Genomic DNA, 24,461 nt, shown 5'->3' on the forward strand with positions numbered 1-24,461 from the left:
CATTTTATTTTTTAGTTCAACTTATAAACAGAGAATTAAGACTTTTTATTTTATAATACAATGAAAATCCTACGTTCTACTTTGATCTTAATCTTTTGTACAATGAAAACAATTATTTCCCTCCTATTTTCTACTCCAATGATGAAAAAGGGTTTTTCAACTAATTGGTAGAAAAACGTTTGTATGGAAGAAACATTTACAGGAACTATGCTTGGTGCTGTTTGGATGAAACATGTAAAACGATTGTCACATGAACCTCTCAAACTGTTAACACATAATTGAAAATGAAAGAAGATAGTTTTAATTATTTATTTAAGTATGGGAAAGGCATATTGTAATTAAAAAGTGATTAAAATTTTATGCTACGTGATGGAACATTGAACCTAACAATTCTGTCATAATCAGAACTTAATTAAGATTCACGTTTTGGGAAGGTCGTCCCTCCCATTTCTCTTGTGTAACTGGGCCATACTTAATTAAGATCCATGCATTAGCCTCTTTTTTTCTGTCTCTTCGCCTTCTTGTTTTTTTTTTTTTTCTTTCAAGAACTTTTACATCTGGTTTAATAATAATTTAAGTAACTTATATACAGTCCTGTGTTAGAATAAATTAGAATGATTGGAGTTCCTAATTAAAATAGAGTTGAAACCCCAGAATATGAGCCCATCACATCCTTGAATTATGAAGATGGCCCAATAAAGCTAAAGCAGTTGGTCCAGGCCCCTTTGTGGTTGCATGCGTTGCTTGTGGAGAAGTGACAAAAATAGTGATGTTGTATCCGAAACATTTAGTTTAGTAATGAGTGTTTTTAGTAAGAGTTTGGGCATGTTATCTGCTTGTCAAGAGATTGATAATTTCTTTGTCAAGAGTTTGGGATTCTGTTGCAAGCTTAATAGGAGTGTTGCCTTCTTTATCTGCCACATATGTATTCGCTCCCCTGCAAATGTCCGCAAACTGCCTCAATTTTCCAAACTAAACCAAACTATATAAAGAAAATTAAACACCACATACAACCCAAAAACAGAAATAAGAATAAACAAACAAAATTAAAATTAAAATAAAAAACATACAATAATTGAACATGGTTTAATTAGATTATTGATAAGTTTTAATCTACATTTAGAGAAACGAAATCATAAGAGACTATTCATCCCTTAACTTATAATGCTAACTAGGAGTAATTATTGAGATCAACACGCCTCATTAATCTTCTCGCACAATTGACATCACTCTTTATTCTTATATAATGTCCTGTTTTACTTTCTCATTTGACATGCTAAAAACTTGTCAAAGAAAGGAATTGTTTAGAAGCTCGCTGTGAGCTACTAAAGTGTGAGAAAGTAACAAATGATCACTGGAAATCAACATGAACAAAAGTCCATAGTTCCCTTCATTCTATGTTATCCAACATGGAATTTGACCCTGCAAGCTTTGCAATAGATGCATTGCTCATAACATTTTGATTACATAACCAAACCTTATGTGTCTTGCTTCTTGCTTCTATAAATCAACCAAGTACTTTTCCCTTTACATATACTACAGCCCTCATCATCTTCAACATCCTTTTCTCACATTTGAATACATATCTCTTCTTCTCAAATTACCAAGGGTATTATATTCCTTTTCAATTTGCATACATACCTAACTTCATCTAGTAGCTTTTCAGTTCCCTCTTGCAATCTAATTCACATTGTAATACTAGTGACATTAAAGGACTTGTTATTTCCAAGGAGAACATATATCCTCCTTCATGTTCTGTGGACTCCTAGAACCACAAATGATCAGAGGTCATGTGGGGTGAACACCTTGAGTTCGTTATCCACATAACATCATCAATACCATTAGACACTATAAGAATCTTCAATGATTTTTAACCTTCTTCAACAAAAATTGTTTAACTAGACCCAAACGATTTATTAGACACAGTGATTTGTCAAGGTTAACCTTCTTCTTCGTATGAGGATAGGTGTGACCTTATAATGATAGCATCTAATGTTTGAAACATGACCACCATTCTTCTGTCTAAACTTATATCTTCTCCTATTCCTGTTCATTCTTGGATGTTCTACCTTTTATTGTCAACCCATCTCCACTTTGATATGACTTCATCTTAAAATTCTTGTTTTGTTCTTTCAAATTAAGAGTATAGTTTGAACTGTTGAAGAGAGAGAATCTCCATTCCACACAACAAAGTTTCCCTAAAGTGATGACGTCTCTTAGACAAGATACATACTAACATTTCTTTATGTTCATCTTCAATTTGCACATCAATATTCTCCAATACAAGAATTAGTTTGTTGAACTCATCTAGTTGTTCACGAATTGCTTTTCACTAAATTTTGATACACATCAAATTCTCCAAATCAAGAATTAGTTCATTGATTGGCAAATTATCTAGTCATCAAAATCAGCAAAGTCTATGCTAATTTTGTATCATAACTGTTATTCTCTTTTATTAGGATACACTGCTGTAGAATAATTGTAGATCTAGCAGTTTAGCTAATTTAAACGGCAACATATATGTATGTATTAAATATATATGTGAGAGAATTCTCAAGAGGAGAACACAGTGTTTTACCCACAATCGAAGTGTTTACTAATTACCTTTTCTCACTACTTATTTTTTTGAGAACAATGTTTACTTCAAATACAAATGATTGACCAGACACTTCGTCATGTACAAACTTTCTACCTTAGTCCATAACCCCGCAACAATCTTCTTCTACGATACCTATATCAACATCTTGTCACCAAAATGAAGAAAAAACTAAGAACAACATTGTCAACCATTTTGCTTAGAGTAAGTGTTCCTTAGAGAGTGTAAAAAACAATGTTTTTGCTTATACGAAAAACAACTAAAAGTCATTTATATACCAACCTAAACAATGTTAATCTTTGTTTTCCTTTTAAAATATTTATTTTGACAACTTGAACAAACCATTTAAAACTAACTTTCTTTCAACATATTTAAATTTTGAAGTTATAAAATTATTTATTCCATAAAATAATTGCGGATAAATGACATAATATTTAAAGACAATAATGTAAAATATAAATATTTAATGTAAAACAATTTATGGCCAAATATGTAAACTATGCCTGTTATTTGACCTTTTTTATTCTTAATATTTGGTATTTGATTTTTTTGGTCCTGTTGTCTCACCACCATTATTAAAAAATGACATGACAAATGGAATGTGAGATCATCTTTTAACAAATAATACTAATGATGGGGACAAACAAAATAAAATTTTATATTATGAAAACTAATAAACTATTTTTTATGAAAATAAAATAATAAAATAGATATATTATATAGACATAATATTGAAACCGTTTGTTTATATATTTAAGCCATGTTCTTCCTATGCAATAAATAAATTTAAGTATTTTATGAAATAAAGAACTAAATAAGTATATGCAGAAGATATGATGCGGTAGAGAATGCTTTTTTAGTATCGCTATAGGTTGTAACTTCTTCCTGTAGGCAGAGTAAACGGGAATTTAGGATATAGAATTTTATGACTAAAAATCTTTGGATATATAAGAAAATGTCCAATTAATTACCTCGAGATAAGAACTTTTGCAGCTGCAGTCTTCCCTCCAATAATACAACAATGAAGTGGTGTCCGACCTCTGGAATCAGAAGCATTTATATCTGCCCCAAGCTGTAGGAGTAGCTCCACCATGCCATTGTCACTATTTAGGCAAGCCAGGTGAAGCGCGCTAGAGCCATCTTTTACGTCCTCAACGACCTGATTTTCACTTTGAGATGCAATGTTTAAATTACTTGAAGCCATGTCCAAAGTGTCACCTGCACAGCACCACATTACTTGTTTTTTCCACTACAAAAACTTTGCTGGAGTTGAGACTTCTGAACCAGAAGACATACCAGACAATGCTTGACAACCGATGGTATTCACGTCAACATTCAACTTAACAATAAGCTGGTACACTGCTTTCTTGTCATTTGCACAGATGCTTTCCTGCAACTTTTGCGCTAGTGAATGGATAGGGTGGCTTTCCGTGATCCGGGGAATAAATATTTTCTCAGAATACTGCAATATTAAACTTCAGTCAAGTAATACTTCAAGAATAAGATTGCCACTAAATGCTAAAAGTTTTGTACATGTGTGACAACTAACCCAAATCCTTTTGGTAATATCGCATTTATAAGCAATTTTAAAATCACTTTCCAACCAAAGAGATTACTCTTGAGTTATCTTTCTAAATATAAAACTCATTCTTCCAGTAATAATTGTTTTCAGAAGTAATTCTACCAAATTATCCAGATGCACCCACTCCAGTGCATCTCTCTAACAATCACGTAATGATTCATTTAATCCATGAACTCATAAGCTAACCAAGATTTTTGTAAAATTTCATCTTAAAATCAATTGGAATTAAGTGAAGTTGCATAAAGATATATTGATCTCCAAGAATAGTGAACGAATGGGTTGAGTGAAGACAAGGAGATATTGGATTTAATTTGAGGCTTGACCAATCCGGAAGTTGGTGAAAGAGAAGAGGAAAGGGACATTTGATGTTAGTTCCAAACACCCCCTTCCACACATGACTGCCTAAAGTGGCAAGCTTCCTAGAATAGGCAATTAATAAGATAAGCTATAGGCTCTCATACTATATCATATTTCATCTTAAAACTAATTCACATTAGGTGAAGTTGTCCAATAGATATCTGCGAATGCAATATGATGCCCAATTCTTCGTACTGGAAGCCCAACTTTCAACTTCCAAGAAAAGTCAATATCTTAACATATAAAGGGTATGTTTCTAGATCACCAAGCTATTTCTCAAGTCCTTTGAAACTTTTTAGGTACTAAAATAAAATACGCTTATTAAAGTCGAAAAAGACAAGCTTTACTTAAAGTTGAGGGGTTCGAGTTCCACCCATCTTTCTAACAATATGAAATAGCAAAGGAAACTAGAAATTTTCTTGGAATACCTTTGCATGAATGAACCTTTCCTTTACTAAAATCGGATCGTCATGTTTTGGCTTTCTTGCATGGAAGATCTCCTCTTCATTTTCCTTGGATGAACTACATTGCAGGTGCTTGTTAGCACAAGCCAAGTCAGATAATCCCATCAACTTTAGGAGTACTTACCTAGCAAGGGTGTCAACAGTTTGCAAATTACCCTGTGAATGCAACAACTCCTCCCAAACTGAGTTTGCAAAAAGATTGCCTAGTGATTTAAGCATACTTAAGACAGAGGAATCCCAAACTTTAACATCAAGTGTCAGCGATCTTACCTGCCAAACAATATTTCCCAACTTAGTTGCAAAAGTGAGAATCAAAACAAAAGGAATTCTTTTTTTCCCTTGTACAGATAAAGAAGAAAGTAATGTTAGATTCAGATGTTGAAAATAAATCTATAGCCTAAAAATAAATATTTAAATATTTATGGATTGATTGTAAATTGATAATCATCCAAAACCCGTAGTAGTTTAATATTAAAATTTGAATCTACAAACCCTAATATGTTAACCTATTCTATCTATTCCTTTAGAGAGTGATTTTATTGAATTGGGTATTTTATTTAGACTTGCTTATTAAACTTTTTAAAAAGATTAATTTTATTTAGACTAATATTTTGAGTGCTATTTATTTAGACTTATGTTTTAAGTATTATCTATTTGGGATTATACTGAGTGTAATTTTATTTGAATTTATAGTTTTGGAGTGCAATATATTTAGTTTATACTTTTAGAGTAATTTTAGATAACTTTTATATAAATTTATTTAAAAACAGATAAAATAATCCTTGTAAAAAGGTATCTACTAGTATTAATGGATACCCACAAATATGAAAACTTTGGTTTTTCTTTAGCGGGTACATGGCAGGAAGGTATGTCATATAGGTACTATCTTTACCCGTTATCATTCCTAACTTTGGATTTTTTTTTTTTTAAATTTGACAAACATATTTATCAAGAAGGTATCACATGATTCAATAGTTCACTTAGAACAAGTTGATTGCTTTGCAAATAGGTTCTGATTTGACAAAAGTTTCTCCATAAAGACTTCTAATAGACAGAAATAAAAAGAAAAAAATGAGATTAATTTCTTCATAAATTAAAATTAGCTTATAAGCAAATTTGTAGAAGGTCGTATATAACTTCTCTAAAGTTTTATTTTTTAAGTTGTGATGTTAGGATTGGTAATTCAATATCTCTCACTAATACCATGAACTTTGTTGGTGTAACCACTGAGACAATTGAGGTGACCTCACAAGACTCAACTGAGGTCCCAACACATGAACGAAGATCATAGAGAGCATCACGTCTGCCCCAACAATTTTCTGATTTTGTTGTGACGTGTCCTGGTCCCAGCACGGTGAAATTCGGTTATGAGGGAATGATTGGAAAATAATCTTGCTTATATGCTCTTTTGTTTTTTTCCCTGTACGACGCTTACGCCAAAAAGTGCATGTTATATAGCACATTGTTAATGAAAGGACGAGGAATTTTATGCAGAAAATTACTTCTTCTCTGAAAATTCTCTACTTTCCTCTGTACCCCTGCTTTTTTCTTCTGCTGACTTTGCCTTTCATTGGTGCTTTCATTCGGCTTACTCACTCCATGGCTCTCCTTCTTCTCACACGGAAGAACTCTCTAAAATAAACAAATAGCTCGAGCAACTTCTCTTATCCCAAGCAAATTTTGCTAATGCCCTCCATGATATCTCAGCACGCACTACTCTACTTGAATCTAAATCCACCTCACAATCACACCACCACACCACCCCACGACCCATCAAATTCGATCTCCCAACTTTTGATGGATCTGACGCATTAGGGTGGATATTCAAGGTGAACCAATTCTTTGAATATCACCAAACACCCCCTGAACAGTGTATACAGGTCTCCTCCTTCTATCTTGAAGGCCCAGCCTTGGCATGGTTCCAATGGATGTTTAACAATGGTCTCCTCATTTCATGGGAGGTTTTTTTGCGAGCATTGGAATTGCGCTTTGCCCCATCCAAGTATGAAGACCCCATAGCTGCCATATGTAAGCTTTCACAAACCAAGGGACTCCATGAATATCTCTGAGTTTGAGACTTTTGCAAATCGTATCTCTGATTTTCCTCCTTCCTTTTACCTCAGTTGTTTTATTTCTGGCCTCAAACCACATATACGTTGTGAGATCACAGCCCTCCAACCGACAAACCTTCCCCAAGCCATTGCTTTAGCCAAACTTCAAGATGACAAATCCAAACCCACACCAACCACATCCCCCAGATTCTTCCGCCCTCCATCCACGTCACCCACCTCATCCACCATGCCCACACCCAAACCGCTTCTACCTCTTCTCCCTACACCACCCACAAAACTACCCATTCGGAGACTCTCTGAAGCTGAGACGCAGGCTCGGAGGGACAAAACCTTTGTTTCAATTGCGATGAGCGATATACTAGAGGTCATCGTTGCAAACCTCAATTCTTCTTATTTACTTGTTTCGACACTGAAGACCCACCGGAGGAACAACCCATCGATGAGTCCGTTCCTGAACCACACGAACCAGAGGCAGGCCTCATTAGCCTTCATGCGATCTCAGACCAGTGGAGTCCTCGCACTTTTCGGGTCACAGGGGCCATAAATGGGTACAATGTTCAAATCTTGGTGGATAGTGGGGCTACCCACAATTTTATTCAAAATCGAGTGGCCCAATTTTTACAATTGTCTAGGGAACCAACACCAAGCCCATTACGAGTAATGGTGGGAAATGGTGATTTCTTACCTTGTTTGATCTTCTGTCCCAATGTTAACCTTCACTTAGCCCAACACCAATTCCCCATTGATCTATACCCTTTAGAACTATCATGTACACTGGTTGCAATTGATTAGTCCTTTCCATATGGACTACAACAACCCATTTATGCGTTTCATGTGGAACAATTCCTTGGTGGAGTTACAAGGCAACCCGGGCCCAAATCCCACACTATCTCAACCCATCAACTCAAGAGACTGCACACCACCACTATCTCGGATTTCCGAACCAACCCACACCGCCCCACTGCTACCCAACGCCTCTGAACCTCAATTACAAAACCTTATTTCCAAATATTCCTCCATGTTCACCATCCCTACCGCTCTCCCCCCTTCACGCCTCACCCCAAATTCATCCCCCATCTCTGTTCGCCTATATCGATACCCTCATTTTCAGAAGCATGAAATCGAATATCAGGTTCAAAAGATTCTTGATTCCGGTTTTATTGTGCCCAGTACCAGCCCATTCCTCCTTGTTAAAAAGAAGGACGACACTTGGCGCTTTTGCGTTGATTACAGAGCATTAAACTCCATCACCATAAAGGATAAATTTCCATCAGATTTTAATGGTGCTTGAGGACTCAAGGAAAACTGCTTTTCCTACTCATAATGGTCACTTTGAGTTCAGAGTTATGCCTTTCGGGCTCTTTAACGCCCCTTCAACCTTCCAGGTAACGATGAATGATCTCTTTCGCCCTCACTTGCGTAAGTTCATCATTGTATTTTTTGATGATATTCTGGTGTATAGTCCCTCTTTCGATTCTCAGATTACACATCTTGACATCACCTTTGGTCTATTGCACTCAAATCATTTTAAGTTGAAAAGTAGCAAGTGTTTGATTGGTCGACATTCCATTAAGTACTTGGGGCACATTGTTTCTCATCACCAAGTTCAGCCAGACCCTGATAAACTTGAAGCAGTTCACAATTGGCCTAAACCTACTACGATCAAATCGCTTCGCGGCTTCTTTGGCCTTACGGGATTCTACAAAAAATTCGTCCAAGGATACGCCTCCATCGCTCATCCGTTGACCCAGTTGTTAAAAAAGGACACATTCCTATGGACCGAGGAGGCCCAATCTGCTTTTGAAAAGCTCAAGCAAATACTCTTGCAGGAACCTGTCCTAGCGATCCCTAATTTTGAATCCACATTTGTTATTCAAACTGATGCTTATTTCAGCAGGGTCACCCGGTGGCTTATTTCAGCAAGCAGTTTTGTCCCAAATTGCGCAACTCATCCACATATGTGAGAGAATTATGTGCAATAACATCTGCTACCCAAGAGTGGCATCAATACTTGCTTGGTTGCCATTTCATAATCCAAACAGATTAGCGCTCCATCAAGGAGCTTATGCATGAGACTGTTCTCACCCCAGAGCAACAAAAGTATCTTTTTAAATTGTTTGGCTATGACTTCGAAATCCAGTATCGTGCATGCAAATCTAATAATGCTGTTGATGCCCTCTCACGTACTGATGTTACTGCGAGTTCCTTGTTGGTCATGACCATTCCTCAGCTTGACTTCCTGGATGCCCTTAAATCATCCCTTACTGCAAATGATGAATTTCAGGATCTTAAGGGTAAAATCTCTGCTGCACCAAGTGATTTTCCTCACTACACAGTTCATCAGGATTTCATCACCTTCAAGGACAAGCTATGGCTTCCTTCATCCAATACTTTTATTCCCTTCTCCATGAATTCCACTCAACACCAATGGTTGGGCATACGGGTGTTGCTCGCACACTTAGCAGGCTGTTAGCTCATTTCTATTGGAAGACTATTCGTAAGGATGTTCAAGATTTTATAGCCAAGTGTTCAGTTTGCCAACAAACAATGATACCTACTCAGTGACCTCCGGAACTTTTGCAACCCATACCACTACCTTTTCGTTGCTGGGAGGACCTCTCCTTGGATTTTATTGTGGGTCTTCCATCATATAAAGGTTTCACAACAATCTTAGTGGTGGTTGACCTCTTCTCCAAAGAGGCCCATTTTGGTATTCTTCCCCAACCTTCACAGCCCTGACAGTTGCTGAGTTGTTCATTAATATTGTCTGTAAACATAATGGCATCCCTCATAGCCTCATTTCAGATCGCGATCCGATTTTTCTCAGCCAATTTTGGCGAGAACTCTTTCGTTTGAGTGGCATTAAGCTTGTCAACAGCTTACCACCATCAAACAGACGGACAAACCGAGGAGGCAAACAAAGTGTTGCAACAGTACTTACGTTGCTTCGTTCATCACAAACCATCTCAATGGGGCAAATTCCTATCTTGGGCAAAGTGGAATTTCAATACGTCTGTCAACTCCTATACGGGATTCACTCCGTTTGAGATTATGTTCGGCTTTCCACCACCAACGATGCCTTAAATCATCACTCAGGACACCTCTAATGCTGCAGTTCAGTATGAACTCTCTTCTCGTGAAGAGATATTACGCAAGCTCCATTCCAACTTACAGAAAGCCCAAGAATCAATGAAGCATTGGGCTGACTCCTCCAAACGTGACCTCCATTTCAATGTTGATGAATGGGTCTATGTTCATTTGCGAACTCGCCGCAAAGTCTCTGTCACTGGCCCATTTTCGAGTAAATTGCAGAAGCGATATTTTGGGCCATTCCAAATTACCAACAAGATCGATGAGATAGCTTATGACTTGGCGTTGCCCACAACAACAAAAATACACAATGTATTCCATGTCTGTTTGTTTCGACCTCACAAGGGACCCCTTCCCTCTTCCCCTCTCCAATTACCATCAGAGATTCATGATAACCAACCAGTTCTAGAGCCCACTGCCATTATTGATTGGAAACGGGATTCATCTTCTATGGACTCGCCTATTCTAGTCCTCGTCCAATGGCACAACATGCCTCTCGAAGAAGCCAGTTGGGAACCATGGTCCCAGTTCAAAGACCAATTCCAACTTGAGGACAAGGTGTTATTCAAACCAGGTGAGATGTTAGCATTGGTAATCCAATATCTCTCACTAATACCATGAACTTTGTTGGTGTAACCACTGAGACAATTGAGGTGACCCCACAAGACTCAGCTGAGGTCCCAACACATGAAGGAAGACCACAGAGAGCATCACGTCTGCCCCAACGATTTTCTGATTTTGTTGTGACGTGTCCTGGTCCCAGCAAAAAGTGAAATTCTGTTATGAGGGAATGATTGGGAAAGAATCTTGCTTATATGCTGTTTTGTTTTTTTCCCTGTACGACCCTTACGCCAAAAATTGCATGTTATATAGCACATTGTTAATGAAAAGACGGGAAATTTTATGCAGAAAATTACTTCTTCTCTGAAAATTCTCTACTTTCCTTTGTACCCCTGCTTTTTCCTTCTCCTGACTTTGCCTTTCATTGTGCGTAAGCTAATTTTAGCTTATGGAAAAATTCATTTCATTTTTTTTTCTAATTTTTCCCTTAAGTGCTTATTTTTTTCCTAAACAGAATACACGCAATATATATGCTGCATTCTTGGTTTAGATTGGCTAAGTGTTGTCAATTTCTCTTGGAACTTGTTAGATGTTAACCTTAGAGTAATAAATTTAGTCCCAAACTATTCTGCCATTGGTACATGTACTTATTTCCTCCTAGAATAACTTGACTAAATAACACGACCATTCTCCATACATATGTAGACAATAGAAATTAAAGTAAGGGCTGAGGTAGTAGATCTTCTAACCTTGTCAAAATTCACTGAATTTTGACAACGCATGAACCATATACAACATTAAATTGTAAGATAAAATGTGCGGTCTCAAATACTTACTTTTGATATATGTACACCAAGATTACGATGAACACCAGAACACTCAATGCATATGAGGATGCCAAGGTTTAAGGATGCCCAGTCCGGTTCAGGTTTACCACAATCAGCACATTTATCATTTCCGCTTACACTTCTAAGAACATCAATTGGCTTTTCAGTTCTCATAGTGTGTGTATGTAAGTGCATACTTCTAGATGAACGTAAGTGCTTATTACGGGTGGGTTTATCTAATGCAGACTTCGCTTTCAAAGCATGATCATCATCTGGATAACTTTCTGACTTATCAATATTGTCATCAGAGTTAGAGTCGTCGTTTTCTGAGTCAGCTGACGGAGGCTGTCACATAATTGTTTTACAATTGTATTAAAATTGAAATGGGCATCAAAAGATGCATTTAAAAAGAAAATATCCATTATGTACCGTTCCCAGTGTTTGGACAGTCAACAAGGTAGCAATTACTCCATTTATCTTTTGCATCCAATCCATCTGGTCCACTGCATTTTCTGCCTGCAGTTCCCCTTAGTAACATTATAGGTAATAACTAATGCCAAACTATAAACTAAAAGCTTTGGAATAGGTACCTGCAACGTATAGTTCTTTGTAGGCGAAATAATTCTGAAGCAGAATCTCAAATCTGACTGATCAGCATCAATCTTGATTGTTGATGTTAGCAGGTTAACTGTATGACGTGCTATAGATCTTTCATCATGGACGCCTCCATGGTAATGAGAAGAAAGCCATCGACTTAGAATCCCAGAACCATTTTCAATGCCACTATTCTTCTTTGGAGATGGTTGATTGCTGCCCTGAAACGGAATGCTCAGCATTTATTTAAAAGAATGAGCATTACCTAGTTTACTGTACTAAAAGTGCAGTTCTAGTTGGTGACTTACATATGACCCGTTCCATGGTTTGCGGTAGTAGTATAACATTCCCCGACTGTCAAGAACAAAATACCTTCTTTTCCAATCAGCTCTCAAATTGGAGGATCGTTTTGAAAGATGTCCTTGTCGAATGATTTGAACCTATTATTGTGACTTTAAAGTGTCAGCATAGCTGAGATATCAAAGTTCATAAAGATACTTAGCATAAACTTATTTAGAAAGGGATGAACAAACAAAAAAAAGGATGGGACTTGGACTAAAAAACGTTTCTTTTGGCCAACATCAAGACAAATTGAGAAGTTGAAAAATGAAGTGGAAAATAATCTTATGAAAAGAAATGTCATGTTCTAAAATACCTTTCCATTTGCTGCAGATTCCATTACTACATCTGCAGCCTCATTTGATATCCTAGAAAATGGATGTGCAGAGTCTCCAAGAGGAGAACCATAGGGACCACTCAAGGACAACCTACTTTCTTCATAAGCTTGTTTCTTGTAGTCTTGCATTCTTTGATAAAGTTGAATCTGCTCGTTATTGAAATTTTCTCTTGACTGATGTACATAATCCATAATCTGCAAGTAAAATATTTTGGCATTTTAACCCTCCCTCTTAAGCAAAAAGTTAAGAAAAAGGTTCTGTTTTCTTAGCAACCATAAGCAATGTGCACCCTTTGTGCAAAATATCTTGCCTCACAAGAAGGACTATTAGATCTCAGTTTCTTATTCTAGCCACTAAATTTAGCCAAATCATTTCAATAATAAAAAAATACACCTCAGATACAGGACAAAAAACCTACCATTTAGTAAAAATTTCAGGAACACGAATTATAATTCAAAAAAAAAGTTTTGTTTTTTACTTGAAAGCAAATGTGTCACTCTGGTTAACTGGTGCACTTCAAGTCTGGATGACCCTTCAAATTATACTAGCAATTCCATGAGTTAAGCTAACCTAATAGTCAAATGATAGATACATCAATTATGTATTTCGGCCTGCTTGCTCCTCATTGGCTTTCAGTTCTAGAAAAATCAAAAAACAAAATGGCATCTATTTATCTGTGGAAAAGAACCACATGTACTATTAGCAGTCAAGTTAAAATAAAAACAGGGAACTAATAACATCTCGCTATCTGTGAAAAGAACTATGCCTACTACTATCAGCAGTCAAGTTAAAATAAGAAATAGGGAACTCAGCAAAACCTCATTGATGAAAGGTTCCATCTGATGCAATAGCTGATACCCCTGCAAGAGAAGTGTTTTCAGATTCAGTATACGTGCAATATTAATACTTGTGGAGAAAGTTCCATATATGTGACTATGCCATACACCTGTTGAAAGTATCGAAAATGAGCATCCATAATTCCAGTTACAGCCTCTAAAAACTCGAATCTCTTCTTCACCTCAACGTTATTAAGAGTGCTAACCTAGACAAGTAAGTACATCATGTGGTTAATACCTAACAATGTATCTTTCATTTTCTAAGCAACATCTCTCCAGTGCTGCTTAAATTACCAAATTGAAACGGGCCTCCTCAAATGATGCTCTTGCCTCTTGCAGTTCCTGGAATGTCTCTACCAAATTAGATTCAAAAGGATAACAGTAACTCATGACATGTAATTTGATTAATTTCAAAATCAAACATTCCAAAGAAAAGTTGTTGGAAATACCTCTTCAATGACAGTGGCAATGTCAATCTTAGTACTTTTTCTGAGTGACATAAATTTTTCACGTGCCTGTAACACATCCATATTGTTTGCAGGTTATGACCAAGATAAATGTAAGTAACCTTTCCACAGCACTACATACACACAAATTTACATGCTCCTTCAAAAGTACTACAAAATCTATTTGAACTTTTGAGATTTAATTCTCCAGTTAAAATACAAGTACTTCCCGAGGGTTGTATCCCAAGGAATTGTGTGGATTGATCATGCAAAAATAATAAATTAAAATGCATGTACTTCGAGGTTCTATGAAATGGCAATTACTAAATGATAGCACTTGAAATAATGGCTTTTGATTTAAGAAAAATTGAAAACTTCTAATATGAAACTGCAAGGTCAATTTCCAAAATTCATTTAATTATACCCATTATAATATGAACGCTTTCTCTCTCGAGAATCAAATCTTGATGCATCAAGATAAAATTTCAACAAGTAAAAAAGAATTTAAAAGTATTAAACCCTGATGGTCATTTACTAGGAAGCATCAAGACAATACAAATATTCTGTGAATTGTGAAAAAAGAATTATATTTATTATTATCATACTCCTGGATCGGTTAAAAGGAGAAGCAATTAGGTTTCTTATTTAGTACATTGTATATATCACAGAGATAGACAGGTGGCGGAAACAAAAGTATAAGGTAAAATGTATTTTAGATCCATCGTGATTTAGTTTTAGTCCTTCGATTTTAAAATAAGTGGTTTCATTCTTCGTTTCTCGATAAAGAGGATTTTGCCACCAAATCCTCCTCATTTCAAAAAACAGAAGGACCAAACCCACCAGTTTTAAGTGTAGGGTCTAAAACTAATTTTGACCCAAACTCAAGAGACTTAAAACACATTTTACCCAAAATGTATAGATGCAGAGTTCACAACACTGTAACCTTAGTAGGAAAATGAGGACCTGATCATATACAAGGGAGGATTTATCAAAACGTTTTCGAGCTTCCTGCAAGCAATGCTTGAAGTGTTAGTTTTATAAAAATAAGTAAAAACTATACTAGTAGTCAAGTGGATGCAGAAAAATATGAATGTATTCTCATATAGAAAGCAAACCTCAGGTCAAAAAGTGTTTACTTTAAAATTGAACATTGATAAATTTACCATGAATAGTTTTGATTGACATTCTTCTTATGAAGTTATTTAATCACACATTCTATAGTAGTTATAGCTTCAACTCCATTTTTTCCGTGTATCAAATAAATTGCAGCTAGATGCAAAAAAAGAGGTTACAATTAAATGAACAAAAGTCCGTCTAGCTCAGTTGGTAGAGCGCAAGGCTCTTAACCTTGTGGTCGTGGGTTCGAGCCCCACGGTGGGCGTTTTTAATTTTTTCCTGATAAAAACATTTAAATGAACAAAAGCACTAAAAGTTGGTACCAATTGAATTTTGGTCAATAATACAGTGTTCCGGTTTTTTTCTTCATTTAAAAGTCATTGTAGCTTCAGTTAGTTTGTTGATGTAAGACACTGTAGCTGTATGTCTTGGTGAGCTTCAACACTATAAATACTGGTTATGAGCAGAAGCTTATCTAATATTGCATTTCAACACAGAAATTTTTTTATACATCAATATACCAGTCCGTTTCCTTTCAACTATATTACTCATAGCAACTACCAATTAATAACTGTCCAACAACAAATAAAACTCTAACTGACACACCAATTGCACAGTCTCTATAACATTTTAAATAATGAATCAAGCCTTACTAAGATTGAATTGCCTTTGATTCCTCCTAACATACACCATTAATGATTTCCCGACTAAAAATTCTGTCTTGGTACCAAATAAGAAAAAAAAAAAAAACAGAAATCCAATTCTTAAATATTCCACAAAAAGAAAGCTAACAGAATTAAAACATAAAATAAAACTACACTACAGTGTGTGCGCGTGTGTATTTGTAACAAATTGAAAGCTAAATAGATTCATATTCAAAAGGAGTTGGAGTACTAAATGTTATTATTCAATAATTCATGTTAGAGTTTATAATCATCTGTAGCTATAATGATTAGTCAATATTAGGCTACAAGTTAGCAAGTGATTATTAATCTCTATGTTAGGCTCTAATTCACCCCTAATTACTCCCTTGATGGCTCCACTAAATTACTTTGTCCACTCTTTTCCCTGTGTATACGCTCCTGATTTTATTGATTATTTAAGGAGTTCTTTCATTGCTGCACAAATTAGTTAAAAAATATTAAACTATCCCATTTTGATATTAGTTCAAATATAAATATATAAAACAGAACTGGACAACTGAAGTCAACATACAAAGAATTGGACAATATCACATTTCATTATATTTCATATTGTGAAGTAGAATTTACGTTTTGTCACATACAAAAGAGTTGAACATAACTTGAGAGAGGAAAGCCAATATCATATTGTTTAACAAATATTGAGAGAGAAACTAGTGGAGCTAAGCCATATCATTAAGTATGAATTCCTACTGTTCCATCTATTAATGTATAATAATCGACGCTATTGTGTAAGAACATTACAAAAACTAAGGTTTAAATATGATTTTAGTCTATATAATTTTTTTTAATCCATAACCCTTCCCAAAGGTTTTGTTAAGATGAGAACTTTAGGTCTATCTTAACCTTAGAAAACTGGCTTGTAACGTTAGGTTGCACCTATTTATATACTTTAAATTGACTTTATCTCTGATCGACGTAAGATTTTCAACAAATTTCATTTTTTTTTTTTCTTCAGTCACGGTTCCTTACAAAAAACATGAAAGATATTGTCATCATGTGCCACGTACGCAAAAGATAACATCATCACAGATCATGTCACTATAAATGCCACATCAATATTGCATGTCAACAATGTCATGTATTCATGATGTTAGAGGGGTTAAAAGATGAATCGGTAGGAACGAAAAGAAATTACAAGAATAAAAATAAAAGGAATACGTGAACAAAAATAAAAAGGTTACGTTTTCAGATATATAAAACTAAATATTAAATAAATAATAAATAAATCAACAATATGATATATCACTGAGCCATAGTTTTTGTGCCTAAATTTTGTTCTTTTAATCTTTGTATTTTCTTTTCACTTTTAGTACTTGGAATACTTTATTATTAGTCTATCTTGTTAGAACAAAAATTGAAACAATTAGAAAAATGAAAAAGAAAAAAATAATGTTAAATTACATGGACTAGAATCTTATTCGCACTATACCTTGACTTCATGGATGTCAACATTGACAATCGGTTGTAACCGATGATTGAAAATGTAATCTACCTGAGAAGAAAAATCAATTTAATCAGTATAGTAATATCAATTACTGTAATGCCTTAAATATAACAGAAAGCGGGAGGGGGTGCCGGGTGGAGAGAGAGTTTTGAACAAAAATAAGTAATAATAGAAGCATAAAAATACTTAAGGCACAAGTTTCCTAGGTTAATTGTTTATCTTACCATCATTGGTCAAACTTTATTACAAAACCATAGGATTTGGGCACGTAATAGGTGTTTATTTTATGAAAAAGCCCTCGATGCTGTGTGAAAGAGCCAAAATGATTTAGCATTTTAGCATGGAAAGAGGACTTACGTTAGGGTGAACAAACAATTTCAGATGCTGCGACCATGGCCTGATTTAAGGAGTTGCGTATATGGATTCTGACAAGTGAATTGAATCCATAAAGCTCTATGATGGGAATCTATCACGTTAGGTTTGGAGAGAGATCAGACTTATTATTCTATGAAATAGGGAGAGTTGTACCAAGTTTTGCTCCTAGTTTTTAAATGCGCTTCAGACCTGAGTACAATAAATTCTTTATCTTCAATGACGCAAAAGTAAAGCTAACAAGAACATCTCTATTCGAATTTAATCAAGATGCTAGAACTAAAAAACCAAGATAAATACCTAGGAAAAACAAGATGCTTTTTTTCTTTCTTAGACTCCAATCTAGGTTATTTGCATTGCTTCTAACAAAAAACCTTAGGTTATGTCCACTCTTAGGAACTTTGGGACAAATTCCACAACTTCAATGCTTACATCCAAGACAAGAGGCACGGCAATTACATGTTGAATTGTGAAATGCAAAGAAAGGAGGTAAAATCATTCCTAAATGTCGTCTTCATTTTTAGGCCTTAATTTCTCTTGTTTCCATTAGTGACCTTATATCCTATCAAGATCATTACGATGCAATTCTTGCAGTCCTACCTTGGGTGAATATGAAACAACCATTTATCTTATTGCAAGTAAATTTGATATATTTGCAGTGGATGAGATTGACACTCTTTTGCTGCTCGAAGAATTAGAAAATTTACAGCAAGAACTTATTGATTCAGTATCAATAAACCTTAGTCCGGTTAGAAGACTACTGTTTAGAATATGAGTTTGGGCCTAATGTTCACGGTCTTCATGCTTCCAAGATTATTTTCATTTTAAAATTACAGCTGTACACAGACAAATCTGTCTGTTAGACTATCGATAGTATTTCATTGGATGTTACATTTTTATTATTACCATTTAGGTAGATGTTTCAATTTCTTGCAAATGTTCTGTAAATATTAGTATGGTATCATCTATTGTGAAACTTCTATTGGCTATGGTTAGTGTTTTTCTAACAAAATATCAAAGCTTCAACTCTGTTGTAACTTCAATTATAGTATGTTAATGAGCTGTTAACTAAGTACTTGTAACATTACTATTTATACTAATGTTGCAATCTGATACATATGTGTGAGAAATAAAATTTCAGATTCAACAATAATATATCTTGTTCTCGTATGTGTGTGTGTGTTTAGTTTGTGTTCTAACAAGAGGCATCCAAAGCTATCTTGATTGTGGACCTCCGTGTGATGCCCACTAGCAAGTAATGTTTTCTGCTAAGAGGAACATTTTCTTGCCTAAGTTTACTATATGTTTTGCAGATCTTTTTCATGTGGAATCCTGCAAAGTTCAAAAGTGTCAATCATGGTCTGTTCTAATGCGCCTTTACCAACTTGTCTATTCTTGATGGCAACAACTTTAACCAATCGTGTATCTAGAAGGGTTCAATTTTTGTTTTCCAAGAAGTGTAGGAAATTACAAAGAATGATATTCAAAAAGTGGACGAAGGTGCTACCGAGTAACAGAGAGAAGTTTACAAGGAGTCCAAGAAGGAAGATAGTAAAACTCTCTTCTTGATCCACCTATACGTGCACCACGTCAATTTTAAGAAGATATCTTTAGCCAATTCAGCAAAGGTTATCCGCGTTCTGGATAAGTCACATGGCAGTGCTGATAAAATCAAGAAAGTGAAGCTTCAATCCTTTTGCAAACAAGTTGTTCATGACTGATCAAGAGTAAGTAGGAGACTACTTCAACCAAATTCAAGTGTTAGTCAACTAAATGAAGGCTTGTAGAGAGAAGTTTTTAGATCAACAAATAGTGAATAATGTTTTCAGAACTTTGACACATTAGTCAGACCACATTGTGGTGGCAATTAAGGAATCAAAAGATCTTGAAAAGATGAAGGTGGAGGAACTACAACATTCCCTTGAAGCTCATGAACAAAGGCTTTTTGAGAGAGTTTTGGTTCAGGATTTGTAGGCACAAGCTTCTCAAAAAAAATGATGGTGGGGTCAGCAAAACACAAGAAGGGAAAGCAGAAGAAAAAAGTGGAAGATTTTGGTAAAGATCCAAATAGATTCTTGAATAAGAACTTTCATATCACAAATGAAGATCAATCTATTAAGCCTTGGGTAGTTAATGAGCAAGGCTATGTCATGTATCAAGCAAAATAAGATGAAGGTTTATGACTAAGAAAGTGTTATCTAAATGTTGTGTCTAATGCAGACCACGTGGTATGTATTTATTACCAATTTATAGAATCAAATACCATAAATTCTTACCTGATAATCAATAATCAATGATCCTAATTTCCTAGAATCTGTAACAGTTGATGACGAATTATATTTTAACAACAAAGAAACAATATCACAAATAGTAAGATAAAATGGCCGGAATGGTTGGGTTGGAAAAGCATGTTGATTGATCATTGCTTAGGGTATAGAAATAGCATTGCTTGAAGAACAAATTTCCTATTAGGGTTTTGCACAATCCGAAGAAGTAAAATGAAGATCTTCTTGAAGAAGGTGACCACTCGCTAAGGTTTTGGGTTCTCGCCTCTTCTGGTGAGATAGAGCAGCTAGGGTTATGGGAGTAAGAAAAATGGTAACTGATTTCCCTGTGGTTTAAGTCCTGCGAGTGACTGGACAATGATCATCTGGAGCCATCATCTGGAGTCTCTGGTTTGGGTCTCCTGCTTGTGGAGGTTGTGCTGGATGGTGACCTTAGTTTTTATTGTGGTTTGGTTAGGTTAATCTGACGTGGGGGCTCAGTTTTTGGTTGTGAGAGGTTTGTTTGTCCTTCAACTGGTCATGGTGGCTTAGGTTGTCAGATAAATAGACTTTGATGATTCAGCCAAAAGATGAGTATCGCAGTTTGGCCATGACAGTTACTGAGATTCTTAGAGTGTAATATCTACTTATTGAGCTTTAAATTTTATTCTCCATTCCAACTGTCTTTTGTGATGATCAAACCACAGTTGTACTGTTTCACAATCCAGTTCTTCACTAAACATGTGCAGCTTAACATCTTTTTTCACTCGAGAGAAAAACCTTACTGTGTCTCCTTGTTTCTTACATCACTGTAGAGTATCAGGTCGATGATATATCAACCAAACTCCTCTTCAAGTTCCAATTCAATGCCCTAAAAGACAAACTCAAAGTGGCCTCCAGTTCACCACTGCATCCACCATGAGTTTGAAGGGTGGATGATAGGGTGTAAGTGTATTATACATTTGCAGGGAGCTTAGTCTACTTTCTAGTTAGTGATGACAACTATTGAGTTCGTTACAATAGTTGTCAGTTAGTTCACTTTGTCAGTTATTGATCTCCATAAATACTCACGTAATTAGAACTCATTAGAACGAAAAGGTTATTAAGCATATTCTCTGAATGCATATTGCATTTTCCGCACAACATTACTTTTCATTTGTGGGGAAATAATTTTGGCAAAGGAAATTATATAAAAACATTCTATATTCTCCACTTGATTTCACTCATCTTCCTCGGTATATGTGCACCTTCTACCTCATCTTCTAAAATTACTGTTCTCATTGTTTTGTTTTTGAACACTGATACCATGGTTATCAAATTCATGAGTTAACTCGTTCGTTCGAGTTTACATTCCCACTCACCCCGTGGGAGTTGACTCTGAAACAAACTCGTTTTTGAAGCAAACTCGGTAAACTCATGATAAACTCGGTCGATATTGCAAGTCTGCAACCGAGTTGGCGAGTCAAGGGGGTTTTTTCTTTAAACCCAGAACGAACCCGATTTTACTCGTGTTACGGTTCATGTTGATGTTCTTGTTGGTCGTGGTTGCCTTGCTCTAGTAGCTTGTGCCTTGTCTTTGGTGGTCAATGTTGCAATTGCGTTTGTGGGTAGTCTCCGCGTGCTCGCGTTTGTCGTGGTCTGCTTACTTCCTCTATTGCGGCGCTGGTGAACATGGTATTGGGAGAAGATAAAATTTAAATTAGGGTAGGGTTTCTACTGGGCTTTTGGGCCTTAAATTTTTAGTTCTAAGTCCAGTCACTTTTTTCCTTTTGTTACATAAGTTTAGGGACTTTTAGTATTATATTAAATATTAAATATCATAGGTATAATTAACTAAACTATTAAAAAATAGGTTTAATCATGTCCTTGGTCCCCATTTTGGAGGCAAAATATCAATTTTGTACCCTTATTTATTAAAGTCTCAATTTTGTCCCATATTTTGTTAAAATGTCTCAAATGTGCCATTTCTATTAAGTTGTGCTAGATGCCTTTAACTGAACAGTGACATGGCAAGGTTGACCAATGGTGGAACTGTGACAAGGAACAAAGCATAGTAACGTGGAAGGGGAATTTTTTTTTTTTAAATAATAGTGAAATTAATTTAGGATTAGGAATCAGATGCAATGCACGAAACTGTTCACGCTTAATATCATCATTACTCCAGGAAAAAGAGCTTCCAAGGAAATATTGATTTTCAATATAGATGAAATTCTTGGCACGTCGAATCGCGTGAATATAAGCATCTTGAATGCTATGATCAATGATGTTATCCTTCCCACTAACAAACCCTGCTTTGGCAGCATCTTCAGAAGTATCTGGGAACCGAAAAGCAGCCCCACCATCAATAGATCTAAATAATTCACATTCCAAGTCTCATGATCATCAGGAAAAGTTACTGGCGATGGGGAATAATGACATCTTCAAGCTCTCTTAGTGGAGCAAGTATATCCTTCCCACCTTGCTTTCTCCATCTCTGCTCAAAGTTGAACAAAACATCCCAAGCTATCGGTCCTTCAACCCGTGAGTGAATGTCATGCCATGGTTCCCTGGGACCACTTTTTGTGATTGTAGCACCAGGAAAGTTAAGCTGATGAAAATCATCATGGTGTGTTGTGTCCAGGGTTCTAAAAAGTGAGTGGAAGACAGTGTCATATCTTCCATCACAAAGGTCAAGACCCCCAACAAAACTCACAATTCTTCGCTTCATCTACATTGAAAATCAATATTTCCTTGGAAGCTCTTTTTCCTGGAGCAATGATGATATTAAGCGTGAAGAGATTGGTGCATTGCATATGATTCCTAATCCTAATTTAACTACACTATTATTTAAAAAAAAAGTTATCCCTTTCACGTTATTGTGCTCTGTTCCTTATCACAATTCCACCACTAGTCAACCTTGCCATGTCACTGTTGAGTTAACGGCATTTAGCCCAACTTAACATAAGTGACACATTTGAGACATTTTAACAAAAAAACGGACTAAATTGAGACTTCTCTAAATAAGGGTACCAAATTGAGATTTTACCTCCAAAATAGGGACCACGAACATGATTAAACCTAAAAAATAGTTAGAAACATATTTAAAAATGTATAATATTATAAACTAATAATAATAATAATATTTCAATAAATAAATAGAAAATGTATTTATAATATCATATACTAATACATTATTATATTATTTATAAATATTTTAATTTTTTTTGTCAAAAGTAAACTCCTAATACGATCCGAGTTTACGAAGCTCTTACGAGTTTACATAAACTCTCGAGTTTAACAACCTTAACTGATACAATGGATAGAAGTTCTCCAAAGTTCAAAATCAGTCCACTCTTGACAGGTTAAACGACTTAATCCTTTATTTTATCCTTCACTCTGATTTTGTTCATCTGTTTTGTCTCCTACTTCTGTCACATAAGGATATTGTCCAATCCAAGGTTGTTAAACTCGAGAGTTTACGTAAACTCGTGAGTCTCGTAAACTCGAATCATAAACTCGTAAGAGTTTACTTTTGACAAAAAAAATTGTAATATTTATAAATAATATAATAATGTATTATTATATGATATTATAAATAAATTTTTTATTTATTTATTGAAATATTATTATTATTATTATTAGTTTATAATATTATACATTTTTAAATATGTTTCTAACTATTTTTTAATAGTTTAGTTAATTATACCTATGATATTTAATATTTAATATAATACTAAAAGTCTCTAAACTTATGTAATAGAAGGAAAAAAGTGATTGGACTTTAAGAACTAAAAATTTAAGGCCCAAAAGCCTAGCAGAAACCCTAGGCTAATTTAAATTTTATCTTCTTCCAATCCCACGTTCACAGAGGAAGTAAGCAAACCACGGCAAACGCGAGCACGCGACGGAGACTACCCACAAACGCGATTGCAACAGTGACCACCAAAGACAAGGCACAGGAGACCAGAGCAAGGCAACCACGACCAACAAGAACATCAACATGAACCATAACACGAGTAAAATTGGGTTAGTTCTAGGTTTAAAGAAAAAAACCCCTTGACACGCCAACTCGGTTGCAAACTCGCGCGATTTCGACCGAGTTCACTGAGTTTATCGTGAGTTTACCTTGTTTGCTTCAAAAACGAGTTTGTTTCCAAGTCAACTCGCACAGGGTGAGTGGGAATGTAAACTCGAACGAGTTAAACTCACGAGTTTGATAACCATGGTCCAATCTAATTTTACTAGTTTATTTGCAGCTTCAAAGAAACTAAACACCTGCTCTTAATGTGACTTTCACTGCCTCCAGATCTCATCTTGTATGTATTACTTAGTAACAAAATTTAGACTTGAATGTATAGACTCTATGGTTAGGTTAGGTTAGGTTAGGTCACGAACCACCCAAAAAATACCCTAGATGTTCTTGTTAGAGGTGGGACATACTAACAGTTCTTCTAACATCGTTTCAACTTAGGCAGAAAAA

The 24,461-nt window shown here is 35.4% G+C and overlaps 1 protein-coding gene, 1 long non-coding RNA gene, 1 other non-coding gene and 1 pseudogene across 3 annotated transcripts in view; 2 read left to right on the plus strand and 2 right to left on the minus strand.

The window, feature by feature from the left end:
- Positions 1–276: 276 nt before the first annotated feature.
- Positions 277–24,461, minus strand: part of LOC114178384 (ADP-ribosylation factor GTPase-activating protein AGD1-like) — a 28,450-nt gene continuing 4,265 nt past the window's right edge. Inside the window, exons 5-20 of the mRNA XM_028064249.2 lie at positions 17,352–17,414; positions 15,066–15,110; positions 14,106–14,171; positions 13,951–13,998; positions 13,767–13,862; positions 13,639–13,680; positions 12,799–13,014; positions 12,452–12,583; positions 12,140–12,364; positions 11,979–12,065; positions 11,559–11,894; positions 5,124–5,269; positions 4,964–5,057; positions 3,893–4,058; positions 3,568–3,814; positions 277–937 (exon numbers count right to left, since the gene is read on the minus strand). Coding sequence (XP_027920050.1) covers positions 829–937; positions 3,568–3,814; positions 3,893–4,058; positions 4,964–5,057; positions 5,124–5,269; positions 11,559–11,894; positions 11,979–12,065; positions 12,140–12,364; positions 12,452–12,583; positions 12,799–13,014; positions 13,639–13,680; positions 13,767–13,862; positions 13,951–13,998; positions 14,106–14,171; positions 15,066–15,110; positions 17,352–17,414 — 2,118 coding nt within the window. The 3' untranslated portion in view covers positions 277–828. The remainder of the gene's footprint in view (positions 938–3,567; positions 3,815–3,892; positions 4,059–4,963; positions 5,058–5,123; positions 5,270–11,558; positions 11,895–11,978; positions 12,066–12,139; positions 12,365–12,451; positions 12,584–12,798; positions 13,015–13,638; positions 13,681–13,766; positions 13,863–13,950; positions 13,999–14,105; positions 14,172–15,065; positions 15,111–17,351; positions 17,415–24,461) is intronic.
- On the plus strand, positions 6,022–11,074 carry LOC146887430 (uncharacterized). The gene is made up of 2 exons (XR_014993838.1): positions 6,022–8,456; positions 8,534–11,074. It is a non-coding gene; the product is annotated as an uncharacterized LOC146887430 (long non-coding RNA).
- TRNAK-CUU (transfer RNA lysine (anticodon CUU)) lies at positions 15,411–15,483 on the plus strand. Its single transcript has one exon. It is a non-coding gene; the product is annotated as a tRNA-Lys (tRNA).
- Positions 17,421–23,125, minus strand: LOC146887431 (phospholipase D alpha 1 pseudogene; annotated as a pseudogene).

Source organism: Vigna unguiculata, chromosome 3 (genome assembly GCF_037176805.1).
Source record: "Vigna unguiculata cultivar grain cowpea cultivar isolate G323 ecotype 2 chromosome 3, ASM3717680v1, whole genome shotgun sequence".
In the NCBI taxonomy this organism is placed as follows: Eukaryota; Viridiplantae; Streptophyta; class Magnoliopsida; order Fabales; family Fabaceae; genus Vigna; species Vigna unguiculata.